Source organism: Mustela lutreola, chromosome 12, assembly GCF_030435805.1.
Source record: "Mustela lutreola isolate mMusLut2 chromosome 12, mMusLut2.pri, whole genome shotgun sequence".
Taxonomy (NCBI): domain Eukaryota; kingdom Metazoa; phylum Chordata; class Mammalia; order Carnivora; family Mustelidae; genus Mustela; species Mustela lutreola.
Genome location: NC_081301.1, coordinates 60,014,749 through 60,038,779, shown reverse-complemented (window position 1 = coordinate 60,038,779; position 24,031 = coordinate 60,014,749). Strand labels below are relative to the sequence as shown.

General features: G+C 35.6%; 1 protein-coding gene across 40 annotated transcripts in view; it reads right to left on the bottom strand.

The window, feature by feature from the left end:
• PTPRD (protein tyrosine phosphatase receptor type D) overlaps window positions 1–24,031 on the bottom strand; it is a 2,315,363-nt gene that overhangs the window by 150,569 nt on the left and 2,140,763 nt on the right. For 16 of the 40 annotated variants that reach the window (XM_059143037.1, XM_059143036.1, XM_059143035.1 and 13 more), the window contains 8 exons: window positions 21,344–21,488; window positions 17,571–17,876; window positions 16,476–16,669; window positions 13,978–14,004; window positions 9,954–10,071; window positions 6,887–7,474; window positions 6,348–6,448; window positions 5,309–5,568 (listed from right to left, as the gene is read on the bottom strand). In XM_059143037.1, the coding sequence (XP_058999020.1) occupies window positions 5,309–5,568; window positions 6,348–6,448; window positions 6,887–7,474; window positions 9,954–10,071; window positions 13,978–14,004; window positions 16,476–16,669; window positions 17,571–17,876; window positions 21,344–21,488 (1,739 nt within the window). The remainder of the gene's footprint in view (window positions 1–5,308; window positions 5,569–6,347; window positions 6,449–6,886; window positions 7,475–9,953; window positions 10,072–13,977; window positions 14,005–16,475; window positions 16,670–17,570; window positions 17,877–21,343; window positions 21,489–24,031) is intronic. The other 24 variants (XM_059143065.1, XM_059143067.1, XM_059143068.1 and 21 more) reach the window with 8 other exon arrangements.

Here is a 24,031-nt window from a genome sequence, read left to right as displayed (position 1 = left end):
ATAAAATGGTGGGTGACAATGCTGGGCTCTGGGAAACCTCTCCTTTTACCTCTCATCTGAATTCTCACGACAAACTACCGATCTTATTGCTCCATGATCTTTTACTGCATATGTGCCAAATGACTCCTCATTCTAAGGATTGTCTAGGCCAGTTCTGTCTATTCTTACTTGTCCTTGAGTTCTTAATGGTTTATCAATTGTCCTAGGGGGAAAAACAAATGTCCTGGTCTGACCAGCAAATCAGAGTTCATATAAGTCATGGTTTAACATATGGCGTTAGAGCCAGACTGCCAGCGGTCAAATCTTTCCTCTCTGGCTTTGCTCTTGTGTGGCCAGGCTATGTTAACTTGTGTTGAACCTTCCTTAGCCATAAAAATGAGAAATACCCTCCTTGTGAAGAGTCCATCAATTACTGTGTGCAATGCCCTTGAGCAGCAACTAGTAAGCCCCCACACCTCCAGTCATTATTACAGCTATTCTTAGTATCAGCTTTATGATTGTGGCCAGGCTGTCTCTCTGAGCCTCACTTTATTCACCCATAAATGGCACGAGTACCTATCTTACAGGGTTATTTTGAGACTTAAATAAAACATTCAAATGTCTTCAGTAAACTGTAAAGCACTATACAAGTTTAAATCTTTACCACTGCAGTTGACAACCATGTGATGACTGAATTATTTCTCATTAAACCTTAAACAGATGATACATTAATATATGAAGCTAGTAATAGTGCATACATTTTATGAAGCACCTTTGTAAGCCATGTTTCCAAGAATATTTTCTTTAAAAGAAGAAAAAGTAGGCCAACCTGAAAGCCAAATTAGTTAGATCAAAGACATTTGGAATTTGACAAAATGCTTTTATTCATTTCTATTTTTCATAAATATAAAATGATTACTATGAAATTAACTTACGTTGGGTAACTTCTGGCCACTTATCTTTTAGTGTAGTCTGTGCGGTACATTTTTCCTTACCAACCGGACTAAAATTCTGCTCTATAGACTCAGGGAAGTTCCCTTTGTCACAACTTGCTGTTAAATAATGGTGAGGTTGCTAGATTTTCCAACTCGCATTCTGCCCCCCAAGTCTATCTAACCAAATAGAAGGTTGAAGCACCACAAATTCCTGAGGGCAGAACCTGCCGTACCTACAGGGCTATTTCACAAGAAATGTAGCCTTTCCCTGAGGGAGGGCTACACCACACAAAAAACACTTACGAGAGAATACAGAAGCAATGAGCCTCGACTGTGTTTACAAGAGACAAATTTGTTTCTAAGTTGTGGGAAGTTGGGGGTAGCGACCAAGACTTCCCAATTACCTGGGCCAGAAATGAGAAAGCATGGTTTCTGTTGATAAAAACAGCCCTTCAATCACCAACATTTCATTTTACTAGAAAATAAATTGAAAGAATTTTTCTAAACAGCTTTCACCTGAATGCAAGTTAGCAACCCCGCCTACAGCTCTTCTATCAGTCCTATTTTCTCTCCTCATTTTCCCCTGGCATATTGAACAAAAAGCTACATTCCTTTCTAATTTTTTAACTTGCCAACTGCTGCAAGTGCTACAACATAGCTCACAGCTGCCCATAATAATGGACTGTGCCACACAAAGACAGGACTGGTAGCTTTACGTTATTATCCCTTTAAAAAGTCCAATGTCTATAGATTATTTAGCATTTTTGTTTTATTTTTTCTAACAGGATATTTGTTTTTCATTTCCTATGGTTCTGTTATTCTTCCCATTCAAGGTCTTTCCTAGTTTTGGTTTTTGCTCTTTTCCCCAGAGTAGAATATATTTCTAGGAATCTTAAATTCATTTCTAGAACATATCCAACCCCCCCAGTCATTTGCTTTCTTTTTATGTTTTGAAATGGTTTCTTCTCTTTGTTACCAAAGTTTTACCTCTTTTCCCTGAATCCTATTTCAAATATAGGAGGAGAAAGTACATAAATAAAACAAAGAGGGAAACTGAACATAAAGAAAAGCACTAAAAGGTAGACTATAATCTACAATATTCTCGACTCATTCAGAATTTGAAAATGAACCAAAAATCTACCACCAAAGGACTAAAATGCCTTTCTCGATAATATCTAACATATTCTACTAAACTAATTGGGTAAAAAGTCACTAAAAACATTTTTCTGTAAGTCTTGAAAACTAGTAACAAATACTAAAAATTATACTATACAATTTTCATCTTTCTGTCGCTCTTTCATGCTTTTGTATGGATTAAATTTATACTCTGTTATTTTCCCCTGTTCTTTATTTATTTCAAACTATTTTGCCTTTTCTAAATATTTCCCACCATCAAGACTCAAATTAAATATTATCTCCTTCTAGATGTCTCTCGGACACCCAAGTTGGGCTGGAACTCTGGCAGTTCTTACTTACTCCATTATATTTGCATGATCTATTTTTTGTATGTGTTCTGCCACCTTCATGTAGAGCTTCATCTCAGTCATCTTTCTATTCCTAGACCAGGCACCGGCAGTGTACAGAATACATGTCTGTTGGATACCAGGTGAAATATCTTCATGGATGGGGATGAGGTGGACAGATAAGAAATGCTAGTCTTTCTCTTGCTGCTATGGTATCACATAGGTTGTCTTCTGCCTGAAACAGCAACTCCCCAACCATACTCCTATGGACCAGCTGGGTTCCTGTCATTCTTTAATCCTCATTTTTAATGTTACTTTCCTTAGAACCCTTCCCTGAGCTACTAAACTGGGGTTGGGAGCTCCACCTTTGGCCTCCCTTATCCATCTAAGCTTTGGTATCCTAAAACTCCATTACAATGGACTCTTCTTGTCCAAGTTCCCAATTAGCTATATTGTGTAAGAGCAGTAAGAAAATCAGATTATCTCTACTAAATCCCTAAAACATTGCCTGTCACTAGAATAGGATGGGAAATATATATAGAGAGTAGATATATATAATCTCCACAGGTGATTAAAACAAAAATGGATAAATATAATCTCACTTTCCTATTAAGTTTTGTTGGAATACAATCATACTACTATTCCGTTCTCATTTTCCAGGTTTCTGAATGATACAAGAAGAGGGACAAAAAAGGAGATCGGATTTCTCAGTGAATCTTATGTTAGTCATGATCTTTTGGAAATTCCACCATCTGGTTAAAATCCTCCAATTATTTCATCAAATAAATAAGAACAGAAGGTTTTCTCTGGAAGAATGGATTTTAGTTAAGTCAAAAGTTGCCAATTATTAGACTTTTCTAAATTTCAACTATGGTGCTATATCAAAAACCTCTTGTTTATAGTTTTACTTTTTAATAGCAGATTTTTTTTTTTTCTCTCATCTTCTTTAAATTTTCTGGAGCTCCGGAAATTTCTGACTGTACACACCTTATTGAAAAATCTTTTGCCATGAAATTGCCTTGTCTTGGTTCTCCACTTAACTATATAATAGCTCTTTTCTTCCTGAGACCTTTCCTTTAACCTTTGCTTCATATCTGCATCCCACTGTCTCAGTGATTCTGTTTCTTTCCATAAATACATTGCTGTTGTATTAATGATTCTCAAATTTCTATCCATAATCCCAGTAATTTCTTTAAATGAACATCTCTAAGTAGGTATTTCATTGATACCTCATGTAAAACATATACAAAATTGAACTCAGTCATTTCCTCTTGACTTTTTCATCCTCTAGGATGAATGGCAGTATCATTCACTTTGTCACCGAAATTCAACTCTCAGAGTCATCTATGACATTTTTTCCTCTGCCTTGATCCCTCATTAAAGTGTTTACCTACTCCTACTACACTACTGTTCTCATCTGCCTCTGCATCCTATTTACCCCATCACCATCTGATTTTAGAATCTTGTTATTTACCTAGAATCAACCAACTACACAATGACATCGCAACACTTTATGGTGTTCTGACATCCTTCCAACATATGCCTTCAGGAGCCATCTTCCCTAAGAACTTCCCTAATTATGTTGCCAGATTGTTGCTAAATGTGAAAGTCCCAACAATCCATAAACTACATAGGAACGTCTCTGGTTGACCTTCAAATCTTTCATAACAAGTTTCATCTAAGCATGACCATGGGGGATACAAGAAATGAGAAAGCAAGCAGATAGCACAATCTCCAGCATGCAGCAGATACCCATTAAATATTTCCTAAAGTAGAAAAAAAGGAAACTTAAGTATCATATAAAGGATACATACCACTCTCCTGTACAAACACCTTTACTGAATTTCTACCATCTACCTGATATAGTTTCAAGTTCTGAGTGCAACTTAGCTCTTGTATACCTCTCTTACTTCTCTTGTTCAGGCCTTACAAAATAGCTCACTTCCTTTACTAATGAGCCCTTGCATATAATCTTCTCACTCTGATTTTTTATATGTGTCCTACCTGCCCTTTAAGATTAAATGAGAAAGCTCCTTGACCCATTTTATTATCAGTTAGCTGCTCTTAAAATAGATACACTATCATTAGCAGGTACTATATCTGCTTCTCTGTATCCCCCACTCTATGGTAGCTCTTTGGGGACAGAGTCCACATCTTCTTTTGTTCTCCATAGTTAACCACAATACTCATACTTTACTTAGTAGACTGCAGTGAAAAATTTTTTTTTCTTCTATTGGCTATGACCAGCTAGCTATATTATATTACATTTTATAAAATGTACTGGCTATAATCAACTAACTATAGACAACCAATAAACTTCTTAATTGACTGGATTTAATCTTTCACTTCAAGCCCACTGTCCTCTACACTGTGCTCCATCCAAGACAGAAAACTCGCATTTTCCAACTTTCAAGTTCTTTCTGACATCATCCTGAACTCTAACTTTTGAAATGTCTCCTTTCAGCACACATATACAACAAAAGTGTTAGTGTTATGTACCATGTTGCTTATCTCATTTCCCGAAGTTTCCTTCGGCTTCATAATACCTTGTAAGAATTCCTCACCATTATAATAAAAATTTCCAGGTATTAGAGTTATTCAACTAGTCACCTTATTCTGTACACTATGACGTAAACTCCTTTAGCTTAAGGACTGCATTCTATTTCTATTTCTTAGTCTATTTCTACTGAGTTACATCATTCCTGGGAAATAAAAAGCCCTCCATGTTAAATTAATGAGAATATGTGTTATAACAAACATGAGAACAGGGTGTAATAAGGCTTAAATAAAACTGAGAGCCTATGCTGAAGAAGCTTTTACTTCACATATAGCAATAGAATCTTTTATAACTTCTATAATACTGAGGTTGAATTTTCTTTTCTTGTTTACTTGCATTTGTATCCTTCAACCCTAACCCTTCAATCGACTTACTTTATATTCTCATTTACGGGTACTTCAGGCAGTTGTACAGTAATCATGCCATCCAGGTTGGTCTTCCCAATGAAGGCAGGCTTGGTACGTAGTACGTCTGGTGCAGTCTTTGCTGTTACCCTGTGTTGCAGCCCACCAGCACTATTCCCACGATTTGTTAGCACAAATGAATATGACTTCTCAGGCTTCAAGTTCACAATTAGTTTCTGGGTAGCCCGGCCATCAACTTCTTCAACCATTTTCCCATCATCATAAAGAATCTAGAGGATACAGCCAATCGAAGAGATTTGGGTATCAGAGAGAAAATGTATGCATTCTAAACTAATATGCACTTATTTATAGAATAAGTATGTCAAGTCAATTCTAATTTGGGGTAATTCCTAAGCCCGCAAGTATTCATAAATTCTATAGATGGAATGAACTTTTCTTTTGTTCTTAGTGCATAATTATATGATGTTTCTAAGTCTAGAAATGTACATTATTTTCAATATTTGACCTGTTGCTTGCATATAATCTTAATGGAAATTGTGCAGAAACACTTTGGGTTTTCAATATATTATACACACCACCTTTTTTCTAAAGGTTTCCATTCTGTTCCTAAGTACATTTGTACCTTCAAAATGTTTCTCTATTCTTTATTTCATAGACTTGTGCTTCTTGCTAATATCCCTCAATATCTCTCAAACACAAATTAAAGTTTAAAACATACAAATGATTCAAGCCAATAAACAAATTTTTAAATATCAGGATATTGCATTTTCAAGATGTAGAAACCACATGAATTTCATTTTCTGGTGGAAAAACACAAGTACTAGCTTAGTTGTAAAGGTTTGGAAGTACAAGGTGACTGACAAGTAATACCACCCTAGGTTTCAGTTCCCACTTCATCTTTCAAGTGGAAACCAAATAGGAGAAAAGCAAGTGTGTGTGGCTGAAGCAAAGTGGTGTGCATGCTTTCTAAGTAACTTACTGAGGTAAATTGCATGTTCCCCACCCCCAGTTTTACCCATGATATCTTATAAATTAGAAAACAACTTACTTTGAAAGGCATGGCAGAATTGTAATTTTCTGGAATTTCCCAAGACAACAGCACTGAAGTCTTCATTACTGCTTTGACATGAAAATTTTTTGCAAACACTGCTGGAAAAGGAAAAACAGTGTATTTACACTATTCCTAAAAATGTATGACCTGTCCTTTTCCACCATGGACCATCGGGCTTAGGCTAGATGACGTCTACTTTGATCTCAAAGAGAGAAGTGTGATTTGCCTACCTGTTTAGAACACTGATTTTACTACCCCATTCTCACAAAGATCTCTCTTTTATCTCCAATTCAGTCACCTATATTGTATTTTCCTTACCTGAGAACACTGGGGTGCTGTCAGCCAGACTTGCTTGGCATTCTATAACCAAAATCTAAGGCATCCAAAACATATTAAGTTTTACATACTTTACCTTTTGGCTTTTGCTGAACCTATTAATATGAATGGTCCGATCAGTTATTTATAGCTTCAAAATACTGATTTCCAAAGACCGACATTCCTTTAAAGGAGGAAGGCCGTAAGCAGACAAATCCTACCTTGATCCACAGGCAGTGTCCTGAACTGGACACTGGGACTATATGGCCCGGGCCCTTTGCTCGTGTGAGCACGTACTTTTACATCATATGTGGTATCTGGTTTTAAGCCACTCAGTGTCATAGTGGTATCAGCTGGAACAATAAGCTGCTCCATTGGTAGAAGAGGGATGTTGATATCCCTATACAGAAGAGTATACTTGGTGATGATGCCATTTCTCTCTGCTAGGACAGGTGGCTGCCAGGATAACTGGACGGAGGTTGAAGTGGTGCCTTCTGAATGGAGGTTTTGAGGGAATCCAGTTGGGACTTCTTCTGGAACAGAAATCTCCTTCACTATCTCTTCCCCAAAGCCCACTTTGTTTCTGGCTGAGAGCCTGAAGATATATGATGCTCCTTTATGGATGTCTGTAGCTGTAAAGTGATCTTCTTTCTCAGAGAACTCAAGAGTAGTGAGTGGTTCTGAATCTTTCCGCCCAAATTTTAGACGATAGCCCTGAAGAGGTCCAAATGTGTCCACAGGGGGGTGCCATTGAATGAGAGCAGTATTCATCTGAGTGTGGTTAATTACAAGCCGGGGTTTTCCTGGAACTGGAACACAGGGGAAGGAGTGCTAAGACCAAGGTACACAGCCATTTACATTTTAATCACTGCTGAATGGGAACACCACTCTACAGGAACTCCATTACATTATTTACTTTAAAAAAAAAATGAAAAAGACTTGGTCTATATACCTTTGTGGAAATATGCTTATTCTCATACTTATTAAGGTAGGCTGAGATACCAGAATTTGGTAACAGACACAAATAGGATTACACAATAATTTAAGGGAATTTGAAAAAGAAAAATCTCTTAAGAAACCTTCACATATATAGAGGTTCAAGCCACAGAGAAATGAATCCAAGTAAAGATGAGCTAATTAGATACAACTAATAAGAATAATAATTACAACATATATAATTATTGGGTACATGCAATGTACCAGGCACTGTGCTAAGAGCATTATATGTAGTATCTCATTTGATTTACATTTTTCACTCTTGACTACACATTGATTAGTTATTATCTTCATTATCTGAAGAAAATAATGCCCAGAGAGAGAGAAAACTGTAGAGTCAGAGGTATAATGAGCGAGAAAGCTATAAGACAATCTGAATACGCAGCCTGAACACTTAACTATACTCTTATGTGGCTTGTAATTTTTTTTTTAAGTAGGACAAAATAATGGTGGCTTTGAGTTATTATGGTCATAATTACACTTTTTGTCTATACTTTTTACCTCAGGATAAGCCATGACTATAAGGAATGATTCTGACTAGTTGGTTGGCAGATGATAAAACTAGAGCTTTTCTCTTAAAGAGATTATATATCTGGATTCTCACACCTCCAACCCAGGCCCAGTATGAAGACAATATATGTGCAGATATCTAAAATATAAGCATTGCCTTCCTCAATACCTAAATGTCCACTGATTAAGAAAGATACAAAATGGAAACAGCAAAGTAGTCCTCTATGTTATAAGATCCACAACTCTAAATAATTTCTTGAATAGTCCCAAAAAGTGATAAGCCAGTGTTTGTGCTATTTAAATCGACAACGCCATTTTTTCTTCTGGGATTCACATCCTTTGGCTATAAATTCTCTCCTTTTCCTTCCTTATTATAGCACCCCTGTCTTAAGGGCAAAGGGAGCCTAATGCTTTATGTAATACATCTCAGGCTAATTAAGACACAATTAAAAATATAGGTGTCAGAAATATATTTTCTTCATTTGGGGGATTTAATTTCAGGGGTTTGCACTTAGTTGTCTACATTTCAGTAGAGGCTGTTTCCATAGCCAGTCAGCATGCCCCCTCTGAACATATATTTCCTACGCAAGGCATTAAATTAGCTTGATACAATGCTATTCTTAAATTTAAAAAAAAAAAAAAAAGGAAGAAAAAGCCCAGAAGACTTTGCCTTAAAGGAGTTTTGCCATCTGTAATCCTGCTGCTTGAGGCAGTTCCAGGTGGCAGGATGTAAGTGAGGCAAATCTTATGACATTTAGACAAATTTGGCAGTGAGCATGGCACCCAGGAGGGTACTCAACATCACAGCTGTTCTTTGCTTTATACCTTTACATAGAGGTGTGTTCCTAAAAAGTTGCGTGAGAAGCAATTCGGGAGGAGTAAATCAAATCATAGTTTAAATGTTCCATGGGAGATTATGATATAAAGGGATTGGAGAAGAATCCTTTTGTAATTATGTCTTAATTTATTGGTTTTACAGTGTCAGGTCTTCCTTCATGCTGGCTTTTCCTAATGTGAGCCCATCAAAGTAACTCTAAAGAGTATTAAGAAACTTTGATCTTCAGAGGAGCAATCTGATATTTTGCAGCCTTGTTGCCTTCCTTCTCTTTTCTGTTCCCCATCTTTTATGTGATTTGACCTCTTCAGAATTCCCACAGCAAGGAATGGGGAGGAGAAAATGGCAAAACAAAACAAAACCCAGAAGTAATCAACTCAGTTCAAGATGGCAGCTCTTCTAAAAGGTTTTGCTGCACAGAGAGATTGAAGCTAATCAGTGACATCCCTGGTCCTCCCTCTGGACATTCCTAGGACTTGCACTTCCACATCATTCATGTCTCAGCTCAAATAACTTTCTTCTAAGAGACCCTCTCCAGTTACTTAGCAAACAGTCCCTATCCGTAATGTCTACACACCTTTATTTTTCAACTTCTCACTTACCGATGGTTTATTATATACTCATTTGTCTACTCGTTAATTATCTAGTTCTACTCAGAAATTAAGTTTCAGGAGGGAAGAATATTTCAGTTTTGTTGAATGCTGTATCCCAAGTACTGCGAGTAGTGCCTGGCATGTAGTAGGTGCTCACAAACATACTTGTTGAATGACTGACTAAATAATTTGGGCAAAGTATGTCTTGCTTTTCTTCTGAACTGCATAAATACAAAAGTTGACCACAGTCCACTTTTTCTTTTTGATAGAATTCACCATCCATACCATTTGGAAAATTAGTATTATTGTCACCTGGAAAATGTTCAAGGCACATATATGCACAAATATGGTTACCTGCCCCAGTGGTGGACACCAGTTTGGGCTTGCTGCGAGCACCATCTCCTTTGGTGGTGTAGGCTGTGACAGTGAGGGAGTAGGAAGTTTCAGGCTGTAGCCCAGAAATAATCATGTCCTAAAATGACACAATAGAGTGACACTGATTCAAAACACCACAAACACCCTAGGGGAAAATCAAAGCATCCATCCTCATTCTATGCATGCTTAAATACTCCCTGTAGCCATGCCAAGCACTGGAAATTTCATGCCTGTTGTTCATGCTATGAATGATATGTTTTCATGCTTACATTAAAGTGGGGTCAGTCTTCAGCCATTGTACGAGGTAATCCTAAGAAGGAGTAGTTTAAAACATGAAACCTGAGGCCAGAACTCCTAAACTCTTGAATTTAAACCTGCATCTCCTTATTTCCTAGTTTGGTGATCTAGGGCAGGTGAGCTACCCCCTCCTCTGAACCTCAGTTTCCCATGTGAAAGTTGGAATAATGTAAGGATTAAGTGAGGTATATCAGGTAAACACTTAAAACTATGCCTGGCTCATAGTGAGCAAACCATAAACCAGCAGTTAGATTATGCCAGGAGCTCTCAATATGCATACTCTACAGCCTGGCCCACAGACCAGTGATGGGGCTGATGCCAGGGCAGTCTGTTTTATCACCACACTAGTATTTTTCCAAATGGCTGCTCTGTCGAACCTAGATATCTTGAGCCAGAGAAGTTTCTTAGGACTCGAGTAACATATTATTAGTTAATTATATAGACTATGAACTAAAAGCATTACACACTAAGGAGAATTTTCTGGTAATCTGGAGTAGATCATAAAACCAAAGGATAATAATTTTTTTTTTCTTTTACCACATCATCATGGAGTTGTGTTCAATTAATCTATTTAGAAAATATTAAATGTCACAAACTACTTATCAAAACTATAGATTTCTCTTAATTAGGGCCCTGAACTATGATGGTTACAAAACTTAGATCTGTTCTTCCAAACTGGAGATTATATGATTCTTTACATAGACTAGTTATTAACTTGTTCTGTTATTTTCTTCAGAGCTGTTACACACATGCCCACATCCCCACAGTTATAAACAGTTATAAAGTTCCCTTTCAGATATTTGGTACAGCTATGTTTTCAAACTGAATATGGTTAGATTTAAGAAATAATATGATGTTATTGTCTTCCACATCTGAAGACAATGCAAGTGAGAGTTCATGGAATGGACTGGTTTGTGTGGAGGACAGAATGATTTTTTCTGTGTAAGGCTGTAAGGGGCACCATTGAACTCAGTTGTTGAATCTGATCCCAAATATGACAGCTTTTGACAGTGTGCTTTTCTCAAAATAATAGGGATACCATTTGAGTGGAAGGAAATTCAAAAATTTCAGATATCATCCTGAACAGCCATTGGAAATATTATTCTGCCAGATGAATGGGATAAATTTGGGAGAAAGATTTTATTTTCAGGACCTTGGTATAGTTTCACTAAGATTAGAGAGGCTATAATAACCATACAAATCACCCAAGTGTAGCATTTTAAATTATAGTAGATATACTGGGTATTCCAGAAATTATGATGGGAAGATGACAACATTATTGTTTCCAAGGTCCCTTTCACATGCTACTGGTATCTGCTGAAAGTAGGCGAGGTTAGTGGGGCAGAGAAGCAGGGCTTAGCTCTATCACAAATCATATGGTGAGATATTTTATTTATCAAATTGGGATTAACTACACTAGCCTTTCCTCTTGCATAGGCTGTTACAGGATAACACATGTAATGTAATCTGAAACTGGTCAAATCCTCTACAGTGGTATAATCCCAGTCAGACACACCTCTATCTGCCTGGATCACATCATTTCTTGTGCTGTATTTTCTTTCTTTAAACTGTGTCCATGCTTCTTTGGTGGTTTCCTTATCCTCTGTGAGGTAGTGTGGCTGATGCCATGGATACCATTCCTCATTCTCTTTGACTTCTCCTATCAAATCTCTATCCAACTTCTAGCCTGTTAAAACTTGGCATTCCTGGATGTTCTGAAACAGTTACTGGCCTGCTATGTTTCTCTCTAGTCCAAAAATTTTTTTTTAAAAATTAAAAAAGTTTTTTAAAAATTTAAAAAATTCCAAATCTTAGAGAATTTTTTCTGTTTATATCTTAAACTCTTTTCTAAGCCTGATTTCTCATCAGGGCTCCAGTGGCATGTACACTGTAAATATGTGCTGGACATTTTCCTTTGACTATCAATTGTTCCCTCAAGTTCAGCTTGACTGAAGCTCAAGTGTTATTTCCAGGAATAAATTCCCCTCCTTGCTTCTATACTTTAGTGAATGGTATAGCATATTCCAAACTTATAAGTGATCTTGATCTCTTTCTCTTCCTCAAATTCTTAGGAACTTTATCCAGTTTTTCCTTTAAAATATTGACCCAAACTGTCCATTTTTCATTTCGGCTGCTTCAACTTACTTTCTTGAGTTTTTATTATTTTATGACTACCTTAGTAAAAGAACTGTTTTTATTTGTTTCCTTGTTTACTATCTTCTCTCTAATCTATCCACTGTATCATTGGCTTTAAGCTGTAAGTAATGATCCATTTAAGTAGGTCATGAAATTAATTTACTCATTCATGCCCAGCATTTTAAAAAAGAAATAAGATACACTTTCATGCAAAACATTACATTTTATATATATTTAAAGCAAGGTATTATTTTGTAAGACCTTTATTTTAAACATACAAATGCATCAGTCATGATATATAATGCATCTTTTACTATGGATCACAGTCAAAGAAGTTTATAAAACACTGTCAGTGTTTTAAGTGCCATTAAAACTGATACCTTGCCCATCATATTTCCAATATTCCCAGCAAGAGCCCTGTATTTTGTCCCCCCTCAAAAAATTTACTAAATGAAAGAATACCCTTGCCAGCCTTAATCTTATTTCCATTCTTAATAATTTTCTACATCTCTCCAGTACTGAAGAGCTAAAAGCCAGGTTCTTCAGGTTTTCCCAACGTTATATTAAAAGTTACCTCTTAGCCATACTTTGTCCTCACTTACTAACCTAAACCCCTTCATTCATGTTGAATTGGCAAGCTCATGTCACATGACTATACCACATTCTTGACTTGCCTCAATGACTATGTCCCACATACTCATCTTTAAAAAAATACATTTGTACCTCTAACTCTCTAACACACACCCACACACACACAGGCATGCATACGAATTCCCCACCTCTTCCACCCTTACTTTTTTAAGTTCTCAACAAAGTTTCAAGACCTCTTCTACCTTCTTGGTCCATGGCCTCTGAATTCACAGTGACAATGACACTCATTTATTAATTACACATTGCTTGAGGCCATTGCCTTTGTCGTATTTTATGGAACTTCTCAGAACTTTACATCCTTCCTAGCCACCTACTGTAAGCGATTCAAAGGCAGGTGTCACATCCTATGTCCCCCATGGACACCTATCCATAGTAATAAGCTCTCAATAAATAATATAATCCAGCCATTGAAATATTTTTAAAAAATTCCTCCTTCAGTGAGATACTTTCTGCCTCTGGGCATGACTCATTCAATTTAACTCAAATTTCTATGGATAAAACAGAGAATTGCCATTTCTTGATATAATTAGTATCAGAACTGCATGGTGTTATCCACTGAAAATGCAACCCTGAGGTAGGATTTATGAGTGGCCTCTATGAAACAGCTTGATATCTCCTGTCTGTGATGCCTCCACTTAAAGTGTGCCTCCTCTAACTGTGTCACAAGGCAGAATTAGTAGCAGCCATCAAAACGACATGAGCTCATGATGTATCTTATGCAATCAATAGCACCATGCCAATTTCACAAACAAAAACCTAAATTAAAAATGTACCACATAATGAAAATAATTTAAACATAATGTGTTAGCTCATGCATCCAAGCAAACTGTGATGACATATCATAAATAAGTGAAAGAAGGGTAATGGAAAAGACAAGCATTTATAGCTCTTTTTGACAAAGCAGTCCATAATTACTCACATGTTCAGTAGTATCATCAAATTCCCACTGATTGAGATTAAGAAGGTTGGGGAAAAGGAAAACAAAATAAAAAGAAATGAAGAGAAATTTGTAGCCTTATAAGGCAATGTTGCCATCCTTAGATTAAAACAAACAAATAAACAAAAACAAAACAAAAAAAAATAAGCAGTGTGTACAATAAAATTCCAAAGGGAAGGTGTGTTACGCTGTCATCCTCACCCCCAACTGAAAGGTCAAAAGTAAATATGCTTTGTATTGTTATTATTAAGATCACCTAATGTATATTTTTCATACGTGTTTCATTGGAATGCATCAATAAGGCAGAACATACAGCTAGTGTTTCTAGTCATACACTACTTTATGACATTTATTTTGACTTTTTCCTTATGTTATGCAATTAATTTATGTCACTAATTAGATTAACACCTTTCGTAATAGATTGGAATCTTACAGGCCCAGGGAAGTCTTGCAATGATGCAGTGGAATTTCAATGATTATTCAGGAAAACAGATGAGGTGGGCAAAGGAAAAACAATAAAAAACATATACACACAAGGAAAATTAGCAAATTCAATAAAGAAAAACCAAAAAGTAGAAGAGAGGGGGAAAAATTGTGTTTGATATTTAAGGCACTTTGTATCACATAATTCCATTAAGCACCATCCTCCACAAAACACTGACAGAACTACAAGTTTATAATGTAAAATTTATAATGCAAAATCTAGGACGGGATGAAAGACATCAAAGCATGATGGCTATATCATTTTCTTTTTCATAATTTCAGACTTACAAAAGAAAACATGGGCATTAATGGCTTTATTAATTTCATATTATAAGTACTCTTTCACAGACAGTAAGAATATTATTTAGAAAAAAACAATGCCCCTTTTCCAGCATCTAAAGGACTATGAATCTAAAGAAATAAGTTTACAGAAGTAGACTTCAAAACCATGGAACTGGATTAGGAGCTGATTAAGTAAACAACTCATCCAGAACCCTTTAGTTAAAATGTTTCAAAACCAAAGGAAAACAGCGCTGTTGTGAGTTGATTATATTAAAACATTAGGGTCGATGTTTTCCTTAGACACAGCGACATGGATTGCTCTCTTATTTGCACAGAGATAAGAATGAAAAATGTGGCAACCTGACATAAGAGTTCTCATTGGCTCATAATCCTCCTCACTCTAACACAAGGGAAGGAACTTGCAGCTGAAATAAATTTCAGATTTCCCAAACCCCCCCTCTAGCTACTGATTTGCTAGATAAGCATAGTACCCCCCTATTCACAACATCCCATCACCACTGGGCCCAGTATAATGAAGCTATCCACAGGTGACATATAATCCCCAGTTGAAGCTATTAATTGAAATCTTCCTCTTCTTTTCAGGTAACTGCGTAGAATACAGGGAAATTTATTATGGTATTATGTTTGAAACACTTTAATTTAACAAAAAAATGAAACATATAATGCTATGCTTTAAGCAATGGATTATAAAGCCAAGTAGTGACGGCGTGGTTGAATACTGCCACCTGAGGATCAATAACATTTCTCACATACTCAACTGTTCTTACTTTTCTTAACTTGGTTTAACATATTGCATGGAGCACTGGGTGTGGTGCATAAACAATGAATTTTGAAACACTGAAAAACAATTAAATTAAATTAAAAAAAAAAAGATTCTCTCTCCCTCAGTCCCCGTCTCAAACAAAAAATGAATCTTAATTGAGGGTTCACTCTTGCGTTTCTGAGATAACAGTCAGCCTCCTCAGCCATTTATCCATCATTCATTCCCTGTCAAAAAATTCATTCTAAGTGTTTTCTAATAAAATACGAATTCCTCAAAATATATTGACACATATTTGTATGCTGACACCAAACAAGAGTATTTGAAATATGGAAGGTAACCAATAAATTTTTATTTCTTAAAAAAAAAAAAATAGGGGATCCTAATTAATTTCCTAGAAAACTTTAATTTTTCACCATCATTACCTTCATTTTTCTGGGAAATGAAGTAACTACTTCTGAATACATGGTTTGATAAATAAGTACTAAAAAAAATACTATTTGGGTAACTTTCCTCAGGTAAGAATGTCTATTTTTCAACAGAATAAGTCATATGTTTAAAGCTAGATCAATTTAGTTTCAAGAAGTTCTAGCACAACTGCTTAGAATTCTTCTTGTTACTTTAAAATCAATTCAAATTTTTTGAAGTCAGAAAGTCAAATTCAGATGTAATGTAGCAAGTTGAATATCTGTATTTTAAGAAAACATTTATGTGTTTTTAATTAGGCTTGAGTGTAATTTCATTACAACTAATTTCTTCACATGCTGTCAACTCTGAGAAGGTAAATACACATCATGTGTTTCAAAAACTAGAATTGTGTACAGGATTTTTTAAATGTCAAAAAAACTTGAAAAATGGGGTCCATTTCAAGATATAGATTAAAATAAATATAATAAATAAATACAAACATAGGTATGTAATTTCAGAGGCTTACCTGTGCATCAGCCAGCATGACATCCTTCAGCATGGGCTGGCCCTTGGGCTCACCATTTTCCATCCTCACATAATGCACCTGGTATCCTCTTATCTGGCCATGCTGTTTATTGGGCACAGGTGAGCGCCATGAGACTTTAACAGATGTTGAGTTGACAGCCTCTACCTCGACTTTGCGAGGAGGACCACTAGGAACTGGAACAACATCATTGGATAAAAGAAAATTATAGGCACTTGTCCCACCCAGTCAGAGTATTTTGTTTACTTAAAAAAAAAAAAAATGGGCAGACCCACTAAGTTTCCTTTGTGGAATATAAACATTTTCAAGCAATGAAAATGCTCAACCAATCTGCTCTACCTTTTAAGAAAAGATCAAAAACCATGACCAATGCCAAAAAAAAAAAAAAAAAAAAAAAAATGGAAGAAAAAAAGAGTATCAGAGAAATAGAAAAACATGTAAAAAATGTACAAAAGCCAAGGAAGATGCTTTGAGGCCCAAAGCATTAAAGCACAAAGAGGAGTAGCACTGAAATAATAACAAAAACTGGTTGTTGATTGTTGTGTGTTTTTTTAAAGATTTCTTTTTAGCAGAATAAAAAGATTCTTGATTATATCGGTTTTCTTCTTTTTTTTCTCATATCAAAGGTTTTCCAAACAACAGATGCCAAAAATTGAATGTCGAGCATCAGTGTCTCTGAAATATGCAAGACAAAAAGGCAACAAGAAGAAAAGAAGGCAGATTTGAAAAGTTAACTTCAAAATGTAAAAGAAGTGACTAAAAAAGGCCAAGAAAAACGCAGAAGACTTTAGACGGAAGTACAGAGAATGGCCTGGATTACAAGGTCATATGAGCAAACTGTCCTTTCAAAGGGAAGCAACTTACTATGTTGAAATTGAAAAAAAAAAAAAAAAAAAAATTCTCAGGCTGCCGCAAAGATAGGTCTTTTGCAAAAACTACTGAAGTTGAGCGATGCCAGGTTAAAAAAAAAAAAAAAAAAGATGAGCAGAGAAAAACTCATTATTGTTAGCCTATCAAAAGACAGCAGACCAAGATTGTGTCAGAAGGGTGCAAACTGACGTAGCAGAGGCAACATACCATCTTCATCAGTTCGAATCAACACGGAGAAGCTCTCGGGGCCAGGGCCGATGTCTGTGTGGGCTGTCACAGTGATGCGGTACTCAGTCCATTTTTCCAGCTGTTCCAAAAGGTATTTAGTAGTGTCCGAAGGAATGCCCAAAATTTCATGAGGTTTGTCATCTTCTCCATCCACTGAGGTGTACTTGATGGAGTATTCAGTAATAATGCCATTCTGTTTTTCCACTGGTGGAGGTTGCCAACTTACCAAAATACTAGTGGAACTTGGGCTGGTGCAACTAATGTCTTGAGGAGGAGCTGACGGCTCTTATTTTGGTAGTGAGTTAAAGGAGGGTTTGAGTGAAAGGATAGGAGTGGTTGGAAAAAAAAATGATAAAACAAAAGAAAAGGCAAAAATAAATAAATGAACAATAGGACAAAATGAAAATAAGGCTTTGAAACTTAAAATAAAACTAAATTTATGTACCTTGGCTTAGTAATATTATTAAACCAAAAAATGAATAAATGACCAAAAATAATTGTTAAATAATGGGTAGGGGGAATATGTGAACATGAAACCTTGAGATAATAGAGCCTCAAATAAAATTACCTACCTGCAATGTAAATTCTTCTTCTAAACCAATCTCTCAGTATTCCCCCGCCCTACTGTACAGACTACCCAACTTAAAAAAATCTGTAAATATTGCAAGATTTGTTACATGAGAATCTGATGATGCTTCACAGATGCTGTTTCAAGCTTTCACTTCTACATTCTAGAATGAGGGTGATTCATATACAGTATTCATTTGTGAAAGGTATAAAAATTTGCAATAACTGTTGCCCTTCCACCAATTCCAACTAAAGACAAAGAAAAGAAAGAAAAGCCCAAATATGAAAGCATTCCCTCTGACTATGCAAAAAACGGAGTCAACCTGACCAGTTTTAAGGAAAGGTGTTAATCTAGCATTGATTATAGCCCGTATACATTGAGCATGCAAAATCATTAAAGGATGAAAATGCATAGTCCAAGATTTACCTACCCGAGGGCAATGTCAGGCTTGTTGATTCTGACTGTAACTTGTACTTACCCTACATCAGCTTTCAGCTTTTTAAAAAATTTATTAACTCTTCTTGAGACACCATTGCAAGAATTAGATTCCACCAACAAATTTTGGTAAAATTAATAAATCTATCCCTTACAAAGTGTCAGTAACACAGCCATTAAAAAGGAATATTTTTTAAAAATCCTGAGAACCATCTGGAAAAGATATGACTTATGTGCAAATTTTTTTTTTCATTTTGTATGTAATTATTCATATAAAGTAGAATTTGCATAAGAGTTAAAAGAGAAATTTTCTTATTGTCCATTCTAAAATAAAATCATCACTTTCTAAGCAATTATTTTCCATCAAATTACCCAAACATAACATTATTTGATAAAATTAAAAAAGCAATAAGAGCAATGCAACTGTTATAGTAAATTACTTTTACTTTTAAAGTTAATAATATATAATTCCTAAAGGACAAATCAGAAAGATAAGATATTTATATTTATTTATTTTAAATAGGCAATTGATGTGATAGAATGAATAAATCATTTCTAATTTTGTGTATGTGAACATGTAGTTTGGATATTTCCTTAGACTTTGTGGGTCTTAATATTATGTAGCATCAGGTGTATCTAATTGCTTACAGGATTATCATTCTTCTTTAATTTACATGTCTTGGGTTCCTTCATTATTGTCAATCAAAATGAAAGCTCCCTGTACTGATGAAAAGGAAATTCTCATAAGACAATCTTGTAAATTTGGAGTAAGATTTGCGAAATCATGAGAATATCTATCATCTTTATTGATTCTGAATACACATTCTTATGTTTCAAATTATAAAACTATTTCATATGCATTATCACTATTCATAAAAAATTAAGTTGTTCATGTAATAGCAAGGACTCATTTGTAATTCTTTTTAAAAAGCTGATTTGGTTTTTACTACATTGGTACCTTCAGACCTCCTATTCTATGAGAATATATTCAACATCTCTTGAAACTTTTACTGTAATAAAGTAAAAAAGTAGATAAGTTTTGGTGTGGTTATAAAATGTCTGTTCTGTCTCTATGCATGTAAATAGATATGTATGTATGCATGCATGCATGCAAAAAAGTCAATTTTGCAAACCATGCAAAACAGAATGCTGAAGCATGTCACATTTCTTCTAATTAAATGTCTGAGTTTAAGAGTTATCGTCTACAATATTACTTACTAATCTGCCCAGAGTTCAAAGCCCAATCCAAAACTGCATTAATTTACTTGCCTCTTTCTTTTAAAAGAAAGGGAATTTTATGGGAATAGGCTATAATCACTAATGGATTAAGTAATAGGATCCTAATACTTTTCATACCACTAGTCATGTTTTGAGAAAGAGAAAGAATATAACTTTTATCTTCAAAAAAATCCTGGAAGATTTTGAATTTCTATAGAATTTAGACTTGTTTATATGAAAGAAAATTCATTTCTTAGAAAATATAAATTTCATGTTCGCTGATAGGTCTAATATTAAGGTCGGCAGACCATCCTCTTTATAAAATTCAATGTATTGAGATAACACTTATCTATTGCATATATAACCATCAAAAATCACATATAAAACATACAGTATCAAAAAATACGTAGGGAAATAACTCCATAAATTATTCAATTCAAGGTAAATGGTAGTTCAATAGACTAATTATAGACATTTACTAATAAAGAGCAAACCATAGTATAAGTCACCAAACTTTCCATCAAACATAAACCTCCATATAATACTTTACAGAAAGCAATCTTCCCTGGACACAATGAACAACCCCCCTTGTGATAAACACAACTATGCTTTAGGGTAACAGTTCCAAAAAGAAATTAAACCTGAGGAAACAAAATACAATTTAGGATTGCAAATTTACTTGTGATTTTTCCACTGTTCCGAATTTGTCCAAATACAGATTTTCTATGAATGTTCCAAATTTCCACATGTACTACCTCAAGAGTTAATAATAAAGTAGTCAAATAATAATAAGGGCTAATAGGGAGGTTGAGTCATAATAAGAGAGAAGTTAATAAGTAATAAAGAGTTGAGCTTTTCTCTGAGTAGGAAAAAAAATACATGAAATAAAAACCTGTTTATTAGAAAAGTTAAAACCTGTGTGCCTACGGGTCACCTGGGGGGCTCAGTTGGGCTAAGCCTCCGACTCTTGATTTTTACCTCACATCATGATCTCAGGTTAGTGATATGGACCCGCACATCTGGCTCTGAGCAGGTGTAGAGCCTGCTTAAGATTCTCTTTCTCCATTTGTTCCTCTCCCACCCCCCGACTAAAATAAATAAATGAATAAATACAAATAAACATTAAAAAAACCCCGTGTGCTTAAAAAACTTAAAAGTTTGGTCTTTGTTACCACTTGAATTTGTGAAGCCCTCTTGTAATTATTTGGCAGTGCTCTGAACCAAAATTTGGCTTTATAGCCTTATACGTCATTACACAGGACCTGGTGGAACCTTCATTCATTTTCCTCACAGAAGTCTTCTAACTCCTCCAACTTCCTTCAGTTTAGGAAGGCGGAGAATGGTATCTGCTATTTGGACCAAGTTGGAAACCAACATAGGTCATACAATCTCCAAAGTTGGATGCGTACTAGCATAGAAACTATGGACTGTCAAACTTATTAATTAGCCCATTTGTTTGTTGGCAGGCGAAAAGAGGCCGCAATACCTCCTAGTGGAAAAAGGAAGAAAGGAAGCAAAGAGAGACACCTACTTGACTGCATGGTTCTGGCTGATATTTCAGCTGTGGAAGCACCCAGGCCTTGAGGAGAGCGTGCGGCCAGACGGAAATAGTATAAACTGTTGGGTTTCAGTCCTTGCAGTCTATAAGATGTCCCTGGCTCAATGGTAACCCGTTGCTGGGGATAAGTAACAAAAGAACTGGGTCATTTTTGTTAAGATTCATGCAAATATTTTTAGCACACTGCCTGCAACCTCTGATGTCTGTCACTGTGGTTATAAAGTCATCAAAATATCACAAACAGAATCAACAGTGAGTAGGATTGTACCAGGGGAACTATACAAGGAAAATATCAGTGTTTAAAGGCACATTTCTACTATAAATAAGGCAACCAGAACAATGGAAGCCAGAAATCTTTCTAATGATGATGCAGTGACCAAATCGGTAAAATAGGAGGGAAGTTGAGAGGCCACCACTCATGCCTTAAGGTGCATGTGTTGCGGAGACAAAGCCCACAACAGACACTGGCACCTGCCCCTGTAGTGGAGTCTAGTCAATGGGTGCAATTTCAAGTGAATAGATTGCCTAGCTTATCTCCCATGACGTTCTGTAATTTGAATTGGGGCAAAGAAGATATGGCCAGAAGTAGCAAAAGAAACCAGTGCACAGTTTCTATGACATTGCTACAGGAGCTCAGAAACTGCAAAGTTCTGAAGGGATAAGAATCAGATGTTTACTAGGTGGATAATTTATACGAAGCCATATCATCACTCTAGACAGATTTAAAATCATTTTAAAACTTTCTTTGTGACTACGGAGCATACAGCTAGAGAAAAAAAGGCACCAACTTTTCAGCAAATTTTAAAATCATAAAGGGCTTTTGAAATAAGGTTTCTTTAATTGAATGTTGTAACTTTTACTTTTCATGCTTAAGATTTGACTTGCGTTTTAGCAAAAATAGAGCTATGGATAATCAATCTCAGATTGAACATTAGCCTGTAGTAAGCCTTAAAATACATACTAATATGTAATCTAGTAATGGCATAAATAATCTCAAGGCTTTTCATCGAATAGAGTTTGCTGTTTACACAAACAGAAATCGTTCAAGGGGAATTCAAATATAAAACTAGAGAAAACATCCCTAGGGTATTCTGGCTCACAAACACAAGAGCTTTTCGAAATTTTAGATTTCCCAAATGGTAAGTAAAAATGGAATCCCCAAAGAAACAATTGTAAAACAGAGTAGGTGTGACAACACTCACGCACCTACATCTACAGCATTCTCAAAGGAGTGCCACTCTCCTGCACTGTTTTAATCTGATTTGTTTTTTAGTTGGGTAGTGGCAAGGATTTAAAATAAATTAATGTTGAATTATGTCTTAATAAAAACACCAGTCATGGTAACTTGAGTACTTTAAGTTATAGCTGCATTTCAATTATACAGCTTTTTGAATGCTTAATTCATGGCTTTGTTAGCTAACTCTAAAAGCATTGCATTTAGATCCTGGTCTTTGGAGATTCTGCTCATTTCAAACAGCTGTAATAAGATGGAAGTTTATAGGAACATATTAATTTATTGCAGCATTCAGAATGATGCACCATAAGTTAACTGATAATATTTCATTTAGTATGTGAGTGTTTTAAAGGAAAAAGGTATTTCTGTTAAAAGTTAGGGGTTAACTAGCTTTGTGAAGATCTTCTTAAGATAAAGAACGAAAAGGTACAGTAAAATGACTTGTATGGATTGAGTTTTCACATATAGTTTCACCAACATTTTTGTCTTAATGTTCCAGACTCGATATCACAGTAATAAAAGAAATACATTCATTAATACCATATATTCCCATCATGAAAATGTTAGCTGTATCTTAATACTGATTTCTATAATCTATGCAAAGTACACCCAAGAGGCAGTACACACTATTGGTTAAAAAGATAGATTCTGGGGGCACCTGGGTGGCTCAGTTGGTTAAGCAACTGCCTTCGGCTCAGGTCATGGTCCCAGAGTCCTGGGATCAAGTCCCATATTGGAGTCCCAGCTCCATGAGGAGTCTGCTTCACCCTCTGACCTCCTCTCTCATGCTCTCTCTCACTTTGTCTCTCTCTCTCTCTCTCTCTCAAAATAAATAAATAAAAATCTTAAAAAAAAAAAAAAAAGATAGATTCTGGAACCCGACTGCTTAGATTTTCAAATCCTAGTTCTGCCATTCAGGAGTATGAGATTTGGGGAAATCTGTTTAACTTTATTTGTGCCTTCATTTTGTTATATGTGGAATTAATTAAAAGTAGAAACTGACTCATGGCACCACTTTAAGAACTGAATAAGTTAATATATGTGAAATCCTTATTATATCTCTTAATGTATGTATTAGTTACATTGATATTGTTTCTCTTTTCAGTAACTATCAAGAATTGCCAGACTTCTTCAGTTTACAATTGTTTTATTGGCATAGCATACTCAAACATTATATATACTCCATTCATATCAAATAACTCTTGGCACACAAATAAACATTTGTTACTGGGCCTTCTCTGACACCAGCTTGGATAAATCCATCCATCCAAAGCCTTGGAGTCGTTTGACTTAAGTGCTATATGATGACTTAAGCACTATAAGGCCGAAGAGAAATAAAGGAGGTCCCTAAGTCTCATAGGGTATATTCTTTTAGATACTTTCAGAAGAAGCTCAGAAACCTGGAAATAGAGACAAGAGCTGTTTTG